Genomic DNA, 15,634 nt, shown 5'->3' on the forward strand with positions numbered 1-15,634 from the left:
ATATCTGAAAAAATTTCCAATATTGCTTTGGCAGTGAGTCTCACCTCCTGATTCAGTCTTGTCCAGTCTACTGGTCACATTCTCAAAAAAATTCAGAAGATTTGTCAAGCACAATTTCCCTTCAGTGAATCCATGCTGACTTGGACTGATCCTGTTGGTGTTTTCCAAATGCTCTGTTATTACATCCTTAATAATTGAGTCCAGCATCTTCCCCACCACCAATGTCAGGCTAACTGGTCTATAATTCCCTATTTTTTTTCTCTCTCTCTCCTTTTTTAAAAAGAGGGTGTTATACCAGCTACCCTTCAATCCATTAGAATTCTTTCAGAGTCTATAGAATGCTGGAAAATGATCACTATTGTTACTACACACATGAAAGTTTGGGGGAAAGAGAACAAAGGTGTAATGGAAAATTTTCAGATGGAAGAGCTCGAAGAAAATGTATTGGCCATAACATTATCTACTATTATGTTGTTTTCCTATGTGTTAATCTGTTTAGCCCCCAAGCTTCTGTGAAACTATATTTTTTAAATGAAAGATATTAGTGTCAGTAGGCATTTTATTTTGAACCATGTGGTATTGTGAAACATTATGTTGGTAATTTCAAAATCAATAGTTTTAGTGTAACCCAACAATTTCAGGTTAATTTGGATTATTGGATACCAGCTAGATTAGTCAAATAAAGAGCTCTAATTGTGAGACAATTAAAGAATAAACAATTATTAGATGCATTACAAAGGTTGCTAAAATAAAATATATCACAAATTTATAATGTTTTATGATTACACATGATTAACACTTGATTTTAAGTACACTAGTTCACAAATCATGAGAATTGTAATATGGTATCTCCCCTGCCACTCTGGAAAGATAAAATGGAACTCAATTTTTATGGCAATGAATGAATGGGCTTTATTCGGACTGTCTCAATTATAACTATCAGCAGACAGTTAAGTTAACCAGTTTGACACTTAGGCTAACCTAAGTCAAGTAATATAGCTGAAAAGAAGGCATTGACTTAAGGTTAAGACCGCACGCATAATTGGCTAAAACCAATGGGTTTTTCTAATTAATGATAAAATATAGGTCAGATAGCTATTTCCAACAATTTGGCGAAGGTAGGCTTACCTTACAACATGTTTTACTTCAAAAATAAAGGTTTTGAGCAGCCATGTTGTTAACATGTTATCCACATTTTGGGACTTACCACTTCACCTCTCAGCCTGAGAAGAGTTGTGAGAAGTCTGTTCAATTGTTAAAGTCAAGCTTTCTCCTCTTGCTGTTAATGACAATTAATTGCTGTTAATTGCTTTTTATCTTTCTGACTTGTTTTTACCTTTTGATGATTAACAAACCTTTTGCATTCAACATTTTAATATGTTTGTTTCTTTCCAGGTGGTTAGGTAGAATCTGATTTGATTTACAATTAGGGAATTATTGTAAACAATCTGAACCTCATGTCAATTTATTTTTGCTCTTTCGCATAGCTAGAACGGTATAATATTTTAATTATTTAATTCAATCCTATTAAAACATGAAATAAAGAAATCTTTCTTCACTTCTGACTGGGAGATGGTATATAGAGACATCACTGTTTCTCACGATTTATGTTTATAACATAGGGCTGGGAGTAAGGACACAATTTCAAAGTTTGAAGATTATGTAAGACTTGGAAGTATTGTGAACTATGAAGAAGGGAGCATTGTGTACTGTACGTACAGGCTGGTGGAATGGGCAGACATGTGACAAATGAAATTTAATGTAGAGAAGTGTGAAGTGATACATTTTGGTCAGAAGAACGAAAGAAAGGGCAGAATTCTAAAGGAAATGCTGAAGCAAGGGGACTTGGGTGCATATATACATAAATCATTGAAGGTGGCAAGACAGGTTGAGAAAGAAGTTAACAAATTATACTGGCACTTAATCTTCAGTCCAATCCTTTATGTATTTTAAGCAGTGTTGTTTATCCCAATTTTAAGAGTCCCTGATGCAGCATTGATCCTTAGAAGCCTCCTAAGATATAGGGTGGAATGAGTTCTATGCTTACAGTGTGAAATTTGCAACTTAGCTATTTCAGATGCTTTAGGAAAGTATATATAAGTTGATAAGCCTCCTGTAAGTTGATATGAACTATCTAGTCAAATCTACATATGTTTAGAAACACCAAGGCTGCCATAATTATATGAAAATGTGGTATGTTGCATAAGACTCTTGGTTAAGAAAATTAATCATTTCATCAATTATTAAGGTGAGGGACTCAGCTCGCCAGAGGGATAGAATTTTAAGAAAACTGTGAAAATGTATTTTTCTTCAACAAGCTTATCATTTGTCATTGATCAGGGCCATCTAGTTGCCATCTTACTGTATCTCCCAATCATTTAAAAGCCCAAATTAGCTTATTTCGTCTCCCAAATTAAGTTCCTGATCCTTCATTTTCTTTTAAAACTGCAACTGCTCTCTCCTGTCACCCTAGAAAAACAGGCAGATAGTGTCTTCCTTGGCAATGCATTTAATCCTAGTACCCAAATATGTGTACGGTGAGATCCATGTTTCCAATTTAGTAGTTCCATCTCTGAATGACAGCATCAGAATTTTGTTGAGCACTTTTTTCCACCTCTCCTGGATCATCAGATTCATGGCTGAAAGAAGGAAGCCACAATATGAGTTATCATTTAACATTTCATGACAAGTAACAATTCTGCAGCATCATTCTTACTATTTTTAACATAGAACAAGACCTTTATTCTAATACTCAACCACAGATATGGCCAGGAATTTGAAGTTCGTCCTTTCATCTTCCTCAGTATTATGGCCTGAATTTTGTGCTCTGCCTGTGGGTTTTTAGTCTGGGAGAAACACAAAATTGAAAGAACAGGATTCCCTCTGGGTTCCCATCAGTCCCAACCTCTCAGTGATTTCACACTGGGCTGAACAAGGTCTTAAATGTGATGACCACCCCGCCCCCTCAAACTTCCCCAGTACATGTTGCTAGCCTGGCCATCATACTTCTTAACTTTAAGCACAAGCATCTCTTTGTAAATAAGCACACGTTTGTTCCCTTACAACTGTAGCAGAGGTTCAGTATTCACCTCCATTCTGAGTGGCTAACTGTTTACTATCAACACAATTGTAATTGGGACATCTTGTCCACCTTGATGTTGTTTAACCTGTATGCTTCAATCTCATCTTCTGGGTTATTCTCAACATTGTGTAATCAGAGTCTTTTGTTGCTGGCCCTCCAGTAGGCTCTGCTTAGTCTTTTGTTAAGGGGCACATTTGCTCTGAATGTGCCCCCTATTATTGCAGGCATAACATGTAGCTTCCCAGAATTTACATCTCCCTGGAGATCATCCCCCATATTAGTAGAATTCCTTGTAGCTCTTAGTCAGTGAGCCATATTCCTTATACCTCTGCATTCTCCTTTTCCCCAGGTCTCTTTTCTCATCATTGCCGGTGCCCTCTTCTCTGCTGCCTCAGCAACCAACGACTTTATGACAAACCTGATTGGCCTTGCCCACTTGTAAGCTCTGCAGTCCCCTCGCCCCTAGAAAACTAGGTACTTCCAAATGAGCTGATACAGATCACAATGGATGCTTTGGAACTGTATGGTGTTGTGCATTTGTTATACTTAGAAAACAATGCATAATTCTGCTCACTACAGCTGGAAGTTATCCTGGCTCTCAGCACTATATACATGAGAATAATGAGCCTGAACCTCAGTATCTAAGGGAAAAGATGTAAGGAACCATTTGATAAGCTAGAGTTATTCAACCTTAAAATCAGGATCTTACACTGATCGACAAGGTACTTAATTAGAAAGCAAAGCCAAAATAACGTTTTAACACATTACGAAGCAAAAGGGGAAAAAAGTACAAGTTCACAGTAATGAAAGACAAATTGTGTGCATACATCAAAGATAAATCTTTGTAGAGAAGCTTGGAATGGTTGTCAGGAAGAGCGTTTGAAGCTTCAGAAGGAGGTTTTGGTTCTCTTTTGGTTTCAGATTCCAGCATCTGCAGTAATTTGCTTTTATTTACGTGGTGAGCAAATGGCTCATGCCCTGTTTACAAGCTTGCTGATAAGACCAATTTTGTGGTGTGTGGAAATATAAGAATCCTCATGTGTATACTGACCAGTGAAGATAAGCTTGTGGTGAATGTTTTTTTTATTCATTTGTGAGACATGGGCATCACTGGCTGGCCAGCATTTATTGCCCATCCCTTGAGATAGTTGCTCTTAAGAGGTTTGTAGTGAGCTGCCTTCTTGAATCACTGCAGCCCATGTGCTGTGGGTTGACACACAATGCCATTAGGGAGGGAATTCCAGGATTTTGACCCAGCAACTGCCAAGAGGGATATATTTCCAAATCAGGATGGTGAGTGGCTTAGAGGGGAATTTGCTGGTATTGATGTTCCCATGTATCTGCTGCCCTTGTTTTTCTAGATGGAAGTGGTCATGGGTTTGGAAAGTGCTGTCTCTGGTGAATTGCTATCGTAGTGAACACCTGGCAGATTTCTTAACTAATACATCAAGGAGAAGGAGTAATTTGATTCTTCCATTCAAATGTGAATTTGAGTGCAGGATGGAATTCACGAGGACAAGGAAATTATTACATGCAGCTGCAGCTTTAAATATAGTAATTGTTATATCCACATATTGTATGTATGTTTGGGGTAAGAGTTTAGGTGTCATCCCATTGAAGACATGTTTTGCATGGAACCAAGCAAAAATGTTTGTGAGAGCTGCGCCTGGAGGGGAATCCCACGGCCAAACCATCTACTTGGGCAAGAAGATGTCATTAAAACTGAACTCAATTGCCTGAGTGGCCGAATTCATAAGCTCAATGAATACTGATTCACACAACGGTGGTGGGTTTAGATCACCATGATACAATGCTGGTAAAGCTAACTGTTTCACACTGCTACTATGCAGTAGCAACATGAGTGTATTCACCGCCAGCAGGCTGCTGCCAACACGCCAAAAGGACATTCAGTCTATCACAAAGATAAGTAATATGATTTATGAATTTCAGTACCAGGTGATGTTAGGTATGTAGGCCATATGTCCTAAAGATTGATGGATCGTATCAGTGTGTTCCAGCCCTGCTCGCAACAGGCAAGATACAGACCCTACCCAACCATCTGTGCTTGCACCAACATTAGATGTGATACACGATTGGACAGCATTTGCTAAATAATCCTTAGTGTGGTATAATTTGCACTGATAACCAATTTAAGGTCGTCAGTCAGGTTCACAGTGTGGTACATTTGCATGTACTGGAAGCTACATACATTAGTACACACAACCCTGTTCCTTGCATACAAAAAAGAACATGTACACAGTGTGCCTTTTTAAAAAATTCATTGTGGGACATGGGCACCACTGGCATTTATTGCCAATCCCTGGTTGTAGTTGAGAAGATGCTGGTGAGCTGCCTTCTTGAATCATTGCAGTCCACGTGCTTTGTATTGACTCACAATGTCATTAGGGAGGGAATTCCAGGATTTTGCTCCAGCGACTGCAAGGGAACAGCAATATATTTCCAAGTCAGGATGGTGAGTGGCTTGGAGGGGGACTTGCAGGTGGTGGCGTCCCCATGTATCTGCTGTCCTTTTCTTCTAAATGGAACAGGTGTTTGGAAGCTACTGTTGAGTGTCAGTGGTGGAGGGAATGGATGTTTGTGGATGTGGTGCCAATCAAACGGGCTGTTTTGTTCTGGATGGTATCAAGCTTTTTGAGGAGTGTTATTGGAGCTACACCCAGGCAAGTGGGGAGTATTTCATCACTCCTGACTTGCACCTTTCAGGTGGTGAACAAAGTTTGAGTCGTCAGAACGTGAGTTACTCACCACAGTATTCCTAGCCTCTGACGTGCTTTTGTTGCCATTGTGTTTATATGGCAAGTCCAATTGAGTTTCTGGTCAATGGTAACCCCAAGGATGTTGACAGTAGGGAACCGTTTCAGCTAAACAAAACAAATGACAGTTGGTTCACTCCCTAGGACAATGCCTTTGACCAATCAGGATCAAGCTGTCTGGTTTAAATTAGCAGTTATTTGTCAGGCATCAAATGTCCTGATGAGTGCAAGACAAAAAGCTTCAACATGTCTTTTGTTTTCAACAATACTAGAGAAAACATCTCAATTATTGAAGCCATCTTAAGTTTTTAATGGCAGACTACTAATCCCTGAAACAATTCGACTCAAAATTCTCCAAAAGATACATCAATGTCATCTGGAGATGCCATGGAACATCCCAGCAGTCAGTGTTGTAGGTAGACAGTCATTCTATGGAAGAACTAATTTTGAATGGCTTAACATACAGCGAATAGCCAAGAGCAGAGCAAGCCACTGATACCCTCCACTTTTCCACTGAAGCAATAGGAGTGCAGGGCAATGAATTTATTTGAGTTTCAAGGCAAAATATTTATCATTATTAATTATTACTCCTGATGGGCTGAAGTGAATAAAGTGCGCAGCATCATGGTAGAGGCAGCCATTCATCACTAAAAAGAATCTTCAGGACACATGGCAGCCCAGACTTTGTAGTGTCAGACAATAGTCTACAGTTCCCTAATGATCTATTCCACAACTTTGCAAAGGAATATGGTTTCATGCATGCCACTACCTCACCTAGGCATTCTCAGTTGAATGGAGAAGCAGAAAGAGGAGTTCAATCAAAGAACCAATGAAAAAGAACGAAATTACTAACTTAGACCTTCTTAGTTACAGAATTTTATTTATTCATGGGGCATGGGCATTACAGGCTGGCCAGCATTTATTGTCCATCCTTAGTTGCCATTGAGAAGATGGTAGTGAGCTGCATTCTTGAAAAACTGCAGTCCACGTATTGTAGGTTGACCCACAATGCCATTAGAATTTCAACACGTCAAAACAGATTCTCACCAGAATTGTTGATGTCTGTAAACACAACTTTCAGCTCTACAACAAGTACAATCTAACATAACCGTAGAATCATCTGAGGTAATCTAGAAACCAGCTGACCTACTTCTTGCTGCTGGTAGTTATGAACAATTCTGTAGGCACAATTCTGTATTTGAACAGAATTGTAAGATCTGGATTATTGGAGGTATAATTGACCCCAAGAAAATCTTTGAAATTTTTACTTTCATTTGCTAGCATGTTATTCGGTGGCCTTCAGAAATGAACATTTTTTTCCTCCCTCAGTGTCTTTTAAGTTGCTACTTTTAAAAATAGTGGATAGGACCTTTGTATAATGAGCCTGCATACCATTATAATGTAAAGGTTCTCAGTAGAGCAAGGGTTAATGCTGCACCACCCACTCTGATATACAGGATCACATGGTAATAGTCTCAGAGAACACTCTCTAGAAGCAACCTGCATGACAGAAACAGTACCATAAATGAAATTAACTGGAAACTATGCATTGTTAAAGATTAATAATAAATGATTCATGTTTAAACATACAAGGGTCAGGATTTCATAATTCAGACACCACAACAGAATCCATAACACAGTCTGGTGCTCAGTGGTGGCACTGTAACCCAACAGGACTTGGAAGGTTTATAATTGGGTTCATATTTGTGGAGATGGGGCACTGAAGAATTAAATGGTGATGAGGCATGTAAGGAGGAACTCAAAGTTACCACATGGTAAGTCCAGCCCTTAACACTTACAATCCTAATGCTATAAGATGGACATGAGTGAAGGACTACACTATTTCAGAATTCATTTAAACAGCATGTCCAGGGTGAACTGCCCAGAATGATATATGCTGAACTCTCAGTAGTTAACAGAACCACCACTGTCATGAAACTGTATTTACTGGCTAGTTCCAGGTTGCACTGGTGATGGTGCAGTGTGTTACTGAACCATACAACACAGCAACTGCAGGAGACATCATTTTGGTTCTTGCTGCAGGTAAGACGCATGTTGCTGTTTCTCATCTAAAGAACCAAGAAACTTCCGAAAGAAGAAGGGCTCATTATGCTCTTTATAACCGTATCCTGCAATAAAGCCCATAATGTTGGAGGGAGTTGAGCAGCCTTACTAATGATACTGAAATGAAGAATTCCAACAATACAGATAAGGAGCAGCAGCTGGATATACCGGCTGTATATACAAAATTGGGACAAGATATTTACCATCAGAGTGTAGAGCTAAGGAACAAGAAGAGTACAAATATATTGCTCAGTGTAGTGTACAGACCAACTAGTGAGGAGGGCTCAGAACACATCTGCAGGGAAATTACAGAGAGAGGCATGCATTGTGGAGTAATTTCAATGGGGATTTAAGGTATCCAAATGTAGACTGGGGCAGTGGTAAAGGGTGGAGATGAGCAACAGTTCCTAGGTTGTGTCCAGGAAAATTTTCTGCGATACTATGTATCCAGTCCAACTTGAAAGAATGCACTGCTAGATCTGGTTCTTGGAAATAAGGTGGGCTAAGTAGATCAAGCATCAATGGGGGAACAGTAAGGAGACAGTATCATAAGGTTTAGAATGTGATAGAAAAGGAAAATAGATCATCCAGCATACAAATAATTAACTTGTTGAGAGCTGACTTCAACGGGCAAGAACGGAGCCAGACCAGTTAGGGAACAAAAGGTTGCCGGGAAAATCTGTAACTGAACAATGAGCTATCCTCAAAACAGAAATGGTCAGGATGCAGTCAAGGTGTATTGAGAATGGAAATTGCAGGGTTGCTGGCCATATCTTCCAATTTTCTCTAGATTCAAGTGGGTGCCAGAGGATTGGAGAATTACAAATGTTATCCTTTGCACAAACAATATGTAAGGATAGCTCCAGCAATTACAGGCCACTCAGTGTAACATCAGTGGTGAGCGAGCTTCAAGAAACAATTATTTGGGACAGATCACCACGACCTTTTCAAGGGCAATGAGGAATGGGTAATAAATGCTGGCCAGTAGCAACACCCATGAACAAATAAAAAATCTGTAGCTAAGAAGGTTCAAGTTAGTAACTTTGTTTTTTCATCAGAAACACTTAATGTTGATGTAACTATGATGCAATGTCACATGATCAAGATATCTGGAGGGAAACAAAACTACAACCTTGTGTGCAGTTACTGAGATGTACATAGAGCTGTAAATAAATAATAATGGTCTTACAAACTATAGTGTTAAGTAGCTTTCTTAATTAACCAGTCAAACCCTAAAGAACCCCATCTAGACCTTTAACACAAGCTGAAACACCTGATGTTCCTGGCACATTTTTGTGCACTTCTCGTCGAGTCAGATTGATTGTCGTGCGAGAGGATTGTGCCAGGCCATGAGGTGAGATTGCAGTTGAATATAATTCTGCCATTGCTGATGGCCCAAATGGTGCTTCATGGATGTCCAACAAAGACATGGCTTTGCAGGTACATCGATGAGGAAGCTTTTCCTTCTTATTATCTCACCATCTGCTGCAGTCTCAGTCTAGTAAAATACATCTTTCAGGGCTTGGGCAGCTTGGCTATTAATCATGATACCGAGCCATTCTTGGTCGTGAGCACTGAAGCTCCTCAGAAAAAGTACAATCAGTCTCCTTGCTATTATCAGTGCAACTACAAATGCATCACATCAAAGAGCAGGATCAAGAGAAATCAGCGTATAGAGTTCAACAGCATTACTCTATCTCCATTCCCGCACTACTCGCCCCAGCTCAAGATTTTATCACAAATACACTAAACTTCCTACATCTCCTCGATGCTACAGGGCATCATTGGGTCGAAGGTCAATTTTAAAGACCCCTAAAATCACTCCCCCAAGATTACACCTCCCGTCTTTACAAAATTGTGCCATCACTTCTGGTCGGTCTGTTGTACTGTTGAGATATATCCAGTTATGGTGATGGATAAAAGCAAATTACTTTGGAATCTGAAACCAAAACAGAAAATGCTAGAAAATCTCAGCAGGTCTAGCAGCAAACGTAAGGAGAGAAAAGAACTGATATTTTGAATCCAAATAACCCTTTGTCAATAGTGCACAGATAATTGACATGGTGATGGAGGAGTCTATCCATGAGATACAATTCACTGAGTATTAATTATCTCGGTCTGTTGCTTGTCTAGTCTATGACAGCATTCCCAATTTTGGCACAAGTTCCCAGATGTTACTGAGAATGGCTTTGCAAGGTTAACTGAGCCAGGTGTGGTTTCGTCATTGATAGAAACTTGGATAATACCAGGCAGCTCATCTAGCTTTATTCTTTGCAGCAGCAGCTTGATACATACAACAAATGCTAGGCCATTTCAGAGGGCAGTTAATGATTACCAGATTGCTATGAGTCTGGAGTCAAATATATGCCATACAAGGGTTAAGATAGACTTCAATGAACCAGATTTTTACAACAATCCAGTAATTTCATGATTGAGACTTGCACTGCCTTCCAGATTTATTAATTCATTGAATTTAAATTTCTTAGTTGCCATAAGTTTTGAATTTAGGCTCTGAAATGTTAGTCCAAGCTGCTGCATTACTAGCTTATTAACTCCGGATCACCATATCCCAAGTATTTATTAAAGACCTAGAGTACCTCACCCAGAGTACAATCTCCATTTTTCTTCCAGCATTTTCTCTTTTGGTTTCAGATTCCAAAGTAATTTGCTTTTATCCATCACCATAGCTGGATATATCTCAACAGTACAGCACATCAACCAGAAGTGATGGCACAATTTTGTAAAGACTGGAGGAGTGATTTTGAGGGAATGATTTTGGGGGTCCTTAAAATTGACTTTGGACCCAATGATACCCTGTAGCATCAGGGAGATGTAGGAAGATTTATGTATTTGTGATAAAGTCTTGAGGTGGGGCAGGTGGGGTGCAGGAATGGAGATATAGGGGAGAATTTTACTGGCATGTCTGCCCAAGTTTCGCACGATCCTTCCTGAGGCCAATAGAGAATGCTGTTCTGAGCCGAGCCTGCCCCCAGAATCAGGGCTGGCATGCTGGTAAAATTCCAGCCATAGAGTAATGCTGTCGAATTCCTGTACTCCATAATATTCAGAAATTCTCAATTATGTAGATTTTTCATTAGAATTGTTTGGTTATTCTTCACCAAGATGATGGGACTCTGCATCTGTCAATTAGCCAAAGATAATAAACATGAGATAATAAGTTCACATATCTATTCCTTCATGACATATGGACATCACTGGCTAGGGCATCATACGTTGTCCATTACTCAAGGAGGTGGTAGTGAGGCACCTGCCTGAACCTCTGCAATTCACACAGTGTAGGTACACTCAATGCTGTTAGGGAGTTCCAGGATTTTAAGCCAGCATCAAGAAAGGAATGGCAATATAATTCCAAGTGAGGAAGTGGTATTTTGAAAGGGAACTTGTCAGTAGTGGTATTCCCATGAATTTGCTGCCTGTGTCTTTCTAGATGGTAGAGTTCATGGGTTTGGAAGGTACTGTCAAAGGAGGCTTGGTGAATTTCTGCAGTGCATCTTGTAAATGGTACACACTGCCACCATGATGGTAGAGGGAGTGAATGTTTAAGGTGGTGGATAGAGTGCCAATCAGGCTGCTTTATCCTAAACAGTATTGAGCCTCCCAAATGTTGTTGGAGCTCATCTAGATAAGTGGAAAGTATTCCATCACACTTCTGCCTTATGGCATGCAGATGGCAGACAGGCTTTGGGGAGTCAGGAAGCAAGTTACCCTATACAGGATTATAAGCCACCATATTTATATGGCCTGATTTCAGTAGTTTTTGGTCAATGGTAACCCCTAGATTGTTGATAGTGGCAGTTTCAGCAATGAAAATGCCATTGAAATATCAAGAGAAGACGGTGAGATGCGCAATGTTGGAGATGTCAGGCACTTTTGTGACTCAAATGTTACTTGCCACTTACCTGTTCCTGATGGTAATGCAATAGGAAATGGCTATTCTGCAGAGTGGCAAACTGCAGGTCGTAATTATCTTCTCACCCTGCTAAACTAGTTGTATACTTTTCAATGGCAAAATCATGTCCTTCCAACTGGATTTCATAACTGAAAAATCAGAAATGTTGACCATGACAAGGAGATAAGGTTACCTTCCTCATTGCAAAGGATGCAAATTTATGCACTTTATGAAAATGATAATGCATGCAGGAAGTCATAAGAACTGAGACCCGGATCTTCTGAGTCATTTGGTCATCTCTATCATTGACCAATGTTTGTGTTTTATATATAAAAACAACACATGTACAATTTTTTATACATACACTATCTTGAATTTTTTCTTTACATCAGAATTTTCTTAAAGAAAAAACAAATCAATTACCAAAAATGTACATAATTTTTAATATGTGGGTACAGTTTTACAAACCAAGATAGAAAGTATTTTTCTGTACAGTGTGATATTCTTTTCTCCACCAGGCTTACTCTCCTACACTTTCATGGGAGGGGGTGTTATTTCACGTCACTTAGTAGCTGGTTCCATGAATTTCTTCTGAAACAGCAACTTCAGACAGTTTCTTACCACCTTCCTCTCCCCACTCCCCTGCCTTATAGATATACTCAATTTCAGTAGTTTATTTCCATGATCCTTAAGCCCCAGATTTCTGTTCAAGCACTGTGTGCTCTGCACTCTGTGCTTTTTTTGTATCCGCAGCTTTCTAAAACAAAATTTCTTATGGATAAATTACCTTTGGAATGAGCTAAAACTCAAAAGCAAAGTTGATGATTTGCATTGAGTGGAGATTATAATCCATACATACCTTTTTTTAAAAATATAAAGATAAATCATTGGATGTAGTAGAAACTGCAAACTGGTTTGTTGGCTTAATTTCAGAAATGCTTTAGGGTGATGAATTTTCAAAATTGAGATGGCAGTATCTGAAGCTTCTCAATTTAACCTTGTCTTTAGTAAGTAAAGTTTGGTAGCTCCACACACACACAATCGTTGGTTCAGCTGTTCTTCCCTAGTAATGACTTTTGTTCTCAACCAGTTGAGTTGTGTTAATGAAAGGTAGGAGCCAATAACTGAATTGGAAACACATTTTCAAAGAATGCAGGAACAACCACAGTACTTCATAGACTACTTTGTCTCTCTGGTACAAAGGTCTTACTTTAACTGGATACTCTGAATTCATGCAGAGCACTGAATATGGCAGACACATATGATAAGCCACCATGTTTTTGGTCTTAATAATTGATAGAATTTCAAATCAGAAGACTGAGAGATGCTGTGCCTCCCACCCCTCCCCACCAAATTAACTAAAGAAACAACAATAAGCATACAATGTAGAAAAATTGTAGTGGAACACAAGACCACTCTTTACCACTGTGGTATTTTGGAACCATCATTTTCTCCCCAGCACACATACAAACTTCAACAGCTCACTTTGCAATCTAGAATATGCATTAAAAATGACAAGTGAAGACCTATCTGAAAATCATTTTTCTTGCTACGGGTCAAAACATTTCTCTTCTGACTTTGTAAAGCTGTTCCTTTTATTGATATGCCAAGGCACATATTCTGGTTTCTTGCTCCTGATCATTATTCAATGACCCATCATGGAAACCACATGCAGTTGGACAAGCTCAGGCTTGGCTAGAATGCCATATTTTGTTGAGTAGTCTGCATGCAATTTCATACATCAAAAATGTTTACACAGAGAGCTATCAAATTGTTGATGGCCCTGAGGAGTCATACCCCAATAAGTCAGTGATTTCTAGGCATGAGCAGAAAAAATGGTTACAATAATTTCTTGGGCTCTTTAGTTTTAAGAGTATCATTATGAAACATTAATGAAAACAATTAAAAATAAATGTTCATAGAATGCTTTCTATGTGTATATATACACAACTGTATATATTTATATATATTTATAAAAAATATATATGTAAAAAACATGGCTGGCACAGCTGCTGGGAGAGTAAGAATTTCAGTAACAATATGATTGCCTATGAATCTCAATCACTGGCAACAACTAACAAAGCTGCATGGAAGTTTACAAATAGTGCTGGTTCAATCTTCAGGTTACAAGGTCTAGGACAATTGTGTTAACTAAATGCACATTGACTGAAGTACTGTTGTTGAGCACAGACTTCCAATGCTTCAGCCTTCCTGGTCTCATCGTTGAGGAGAATAAGATGGGATGTGATAGAGGGAGAGTGAAAAAATATACCAGCATCTCTCAGCTTTTTAAATGCTGCAAAATATTTTTTCCAACAGTGAATATGTATCAAGAGCAACTGTTTAAATAAGGAGGAAGAGGTCAACTAAAAAGCCAATTCCATAGGACAAATCAATATACCCGTGTCCAAGGTTAGTTTCAGTCACAACCTAACATTCCTTTGGAGAACAGCAGACAGAATCTGGGGTGGGCCACATGGTGAACAGAGACACATTATTTTTTTCAAGGAGACTCCGGAGTTAATAGTATGGGTTTGCATTCTTCTGTGGCTGTGAATCTGTTGAATCAAAACAACAAACGTGAGTGGGGGTATGACTCAAACATCAATGAATCAACTCAGAAAAGTTTCAGAGTGGACCATGTATCAGAAGAAAAAAGACTTTGCCTAAGAAAACTCATGTACAACTGCTGAATTAATTTATTCAATCAGTTTGGTTTCATTTCTAGATATTAAACATTACTCTCAATCCTCCACCCAAGGAAAATATAACATTTATTACAAAGGCAAAATACCACAGATTCTGGAAGATTGCAGTATAAACAAAATGGGCAAATGCTCACCATGTCACAGAACATCATAACATTTATTACTTTTGCATTAAAATTAAAGGCAAGTATAGGAAAATCTCATTCATTAATCAGTACATATTTAGAAAAGTGGTTAAACTGCTTAGATGCTTACATGGTTCAGTTACTTAATTCAATTTAAACACTTCTGATAGGGTTGGGATGGCAGCAGACTCATGAGGGACTTGACCTGGGTGTTTACAATAGTTATGCTGACATCAGAAGTAAAACTTCCCTACTTTTAGATTCCATTACCCTTGCCAACATTCATTTGTCATCCTAATCACTTACTCCACACTAACTTTTTGTAATTCATGTACCAAGACATCCAGATCTCTCTGTATACCAGATTCTGCAATCTTCCTTCTTTCAAATATTATTCTACTTTTCTAATCTTCCTATCAAAGCAGACAAGTTCACATTTTCCCACATTCAACTCCACCTGCCATTTCTTTGCCCATTCAATTAACCTATCTTCATCCCTTTGTAGACTTTTTACCTTCTCTTAACAACTTCACTTTTGTGGTGTCATTGGTAAATTTAGCTACCTTATATTCGGTCCCTCATCCACATCATTACTACAGATTGTAAACTAGGCGAGGCCCCCACACTGACCCCTCCTCTTCTTCCCATTCGTTAATTTATGCTTTATCTGTACTAATATGTTAACTCCATGCTATGTGTTCTTATTTTGTATAGTAGTATTTGGTGTGGCACCTTTTCAAATGCCTTCGGAAATCTACATCTACAGGTTTCCCTATATTCACCTCACTTGTTATTTGTTCAAATAAATCTAATAAATTAGTTAAATGCTACTGCCCTTTCACAAAATCTTGTTTGTGCTGCCTGATCATTATGATTTTCCAAGTATCCTGCTATAACTCATTTAATAATAGAGACTAGCAATTTCCCTATGATATATGTTAGTCTTACTGACCTATAGTTTCCTGTTTATT

General features: G+C 38.7%; 1 protein-coding gene across 1 annotated transcript in view; it reads right to left on the reverse strand.

The window, feature by feature from the left end:
- Positions 1-12,114: 12,114 nt before the first annotated feature.
- Positions 12,115-15,634, reverse strand: part of med12 (mediator complex subunit 12) — a 181,741-nt gene continuing 178,221 nt past the window's right edge. The window contains exon 44 of the mRNA XM_080187507.1: positions 12,115-14,388. Coding sequence (XP_080043633.1) covers positions 14,351-14,388 — 38 coding nt within the window. The 3' untranslated portion in view covers positions 12,115-14,350. The remainder of the gene's footprint in view (positions 14,389-15,634) is intronic.

The sequence above is a fragment of the Carcharhinus amblyrhynchos genome, chromosome 4, assembly GCF_965287045.1.
Source record: "Carcharhinus amblyrhynchos chromosome 4, sCarAmb.v2.hapA, whole genome shotgun sequence".
Lineage (NCBI taxonomy): Eukaryota > Metazoa > Chordata > Chondrichthyes > Carcharhiniformes > Carcharhinidae > Carcharhinus > Carcharhinus amblyrhynchos.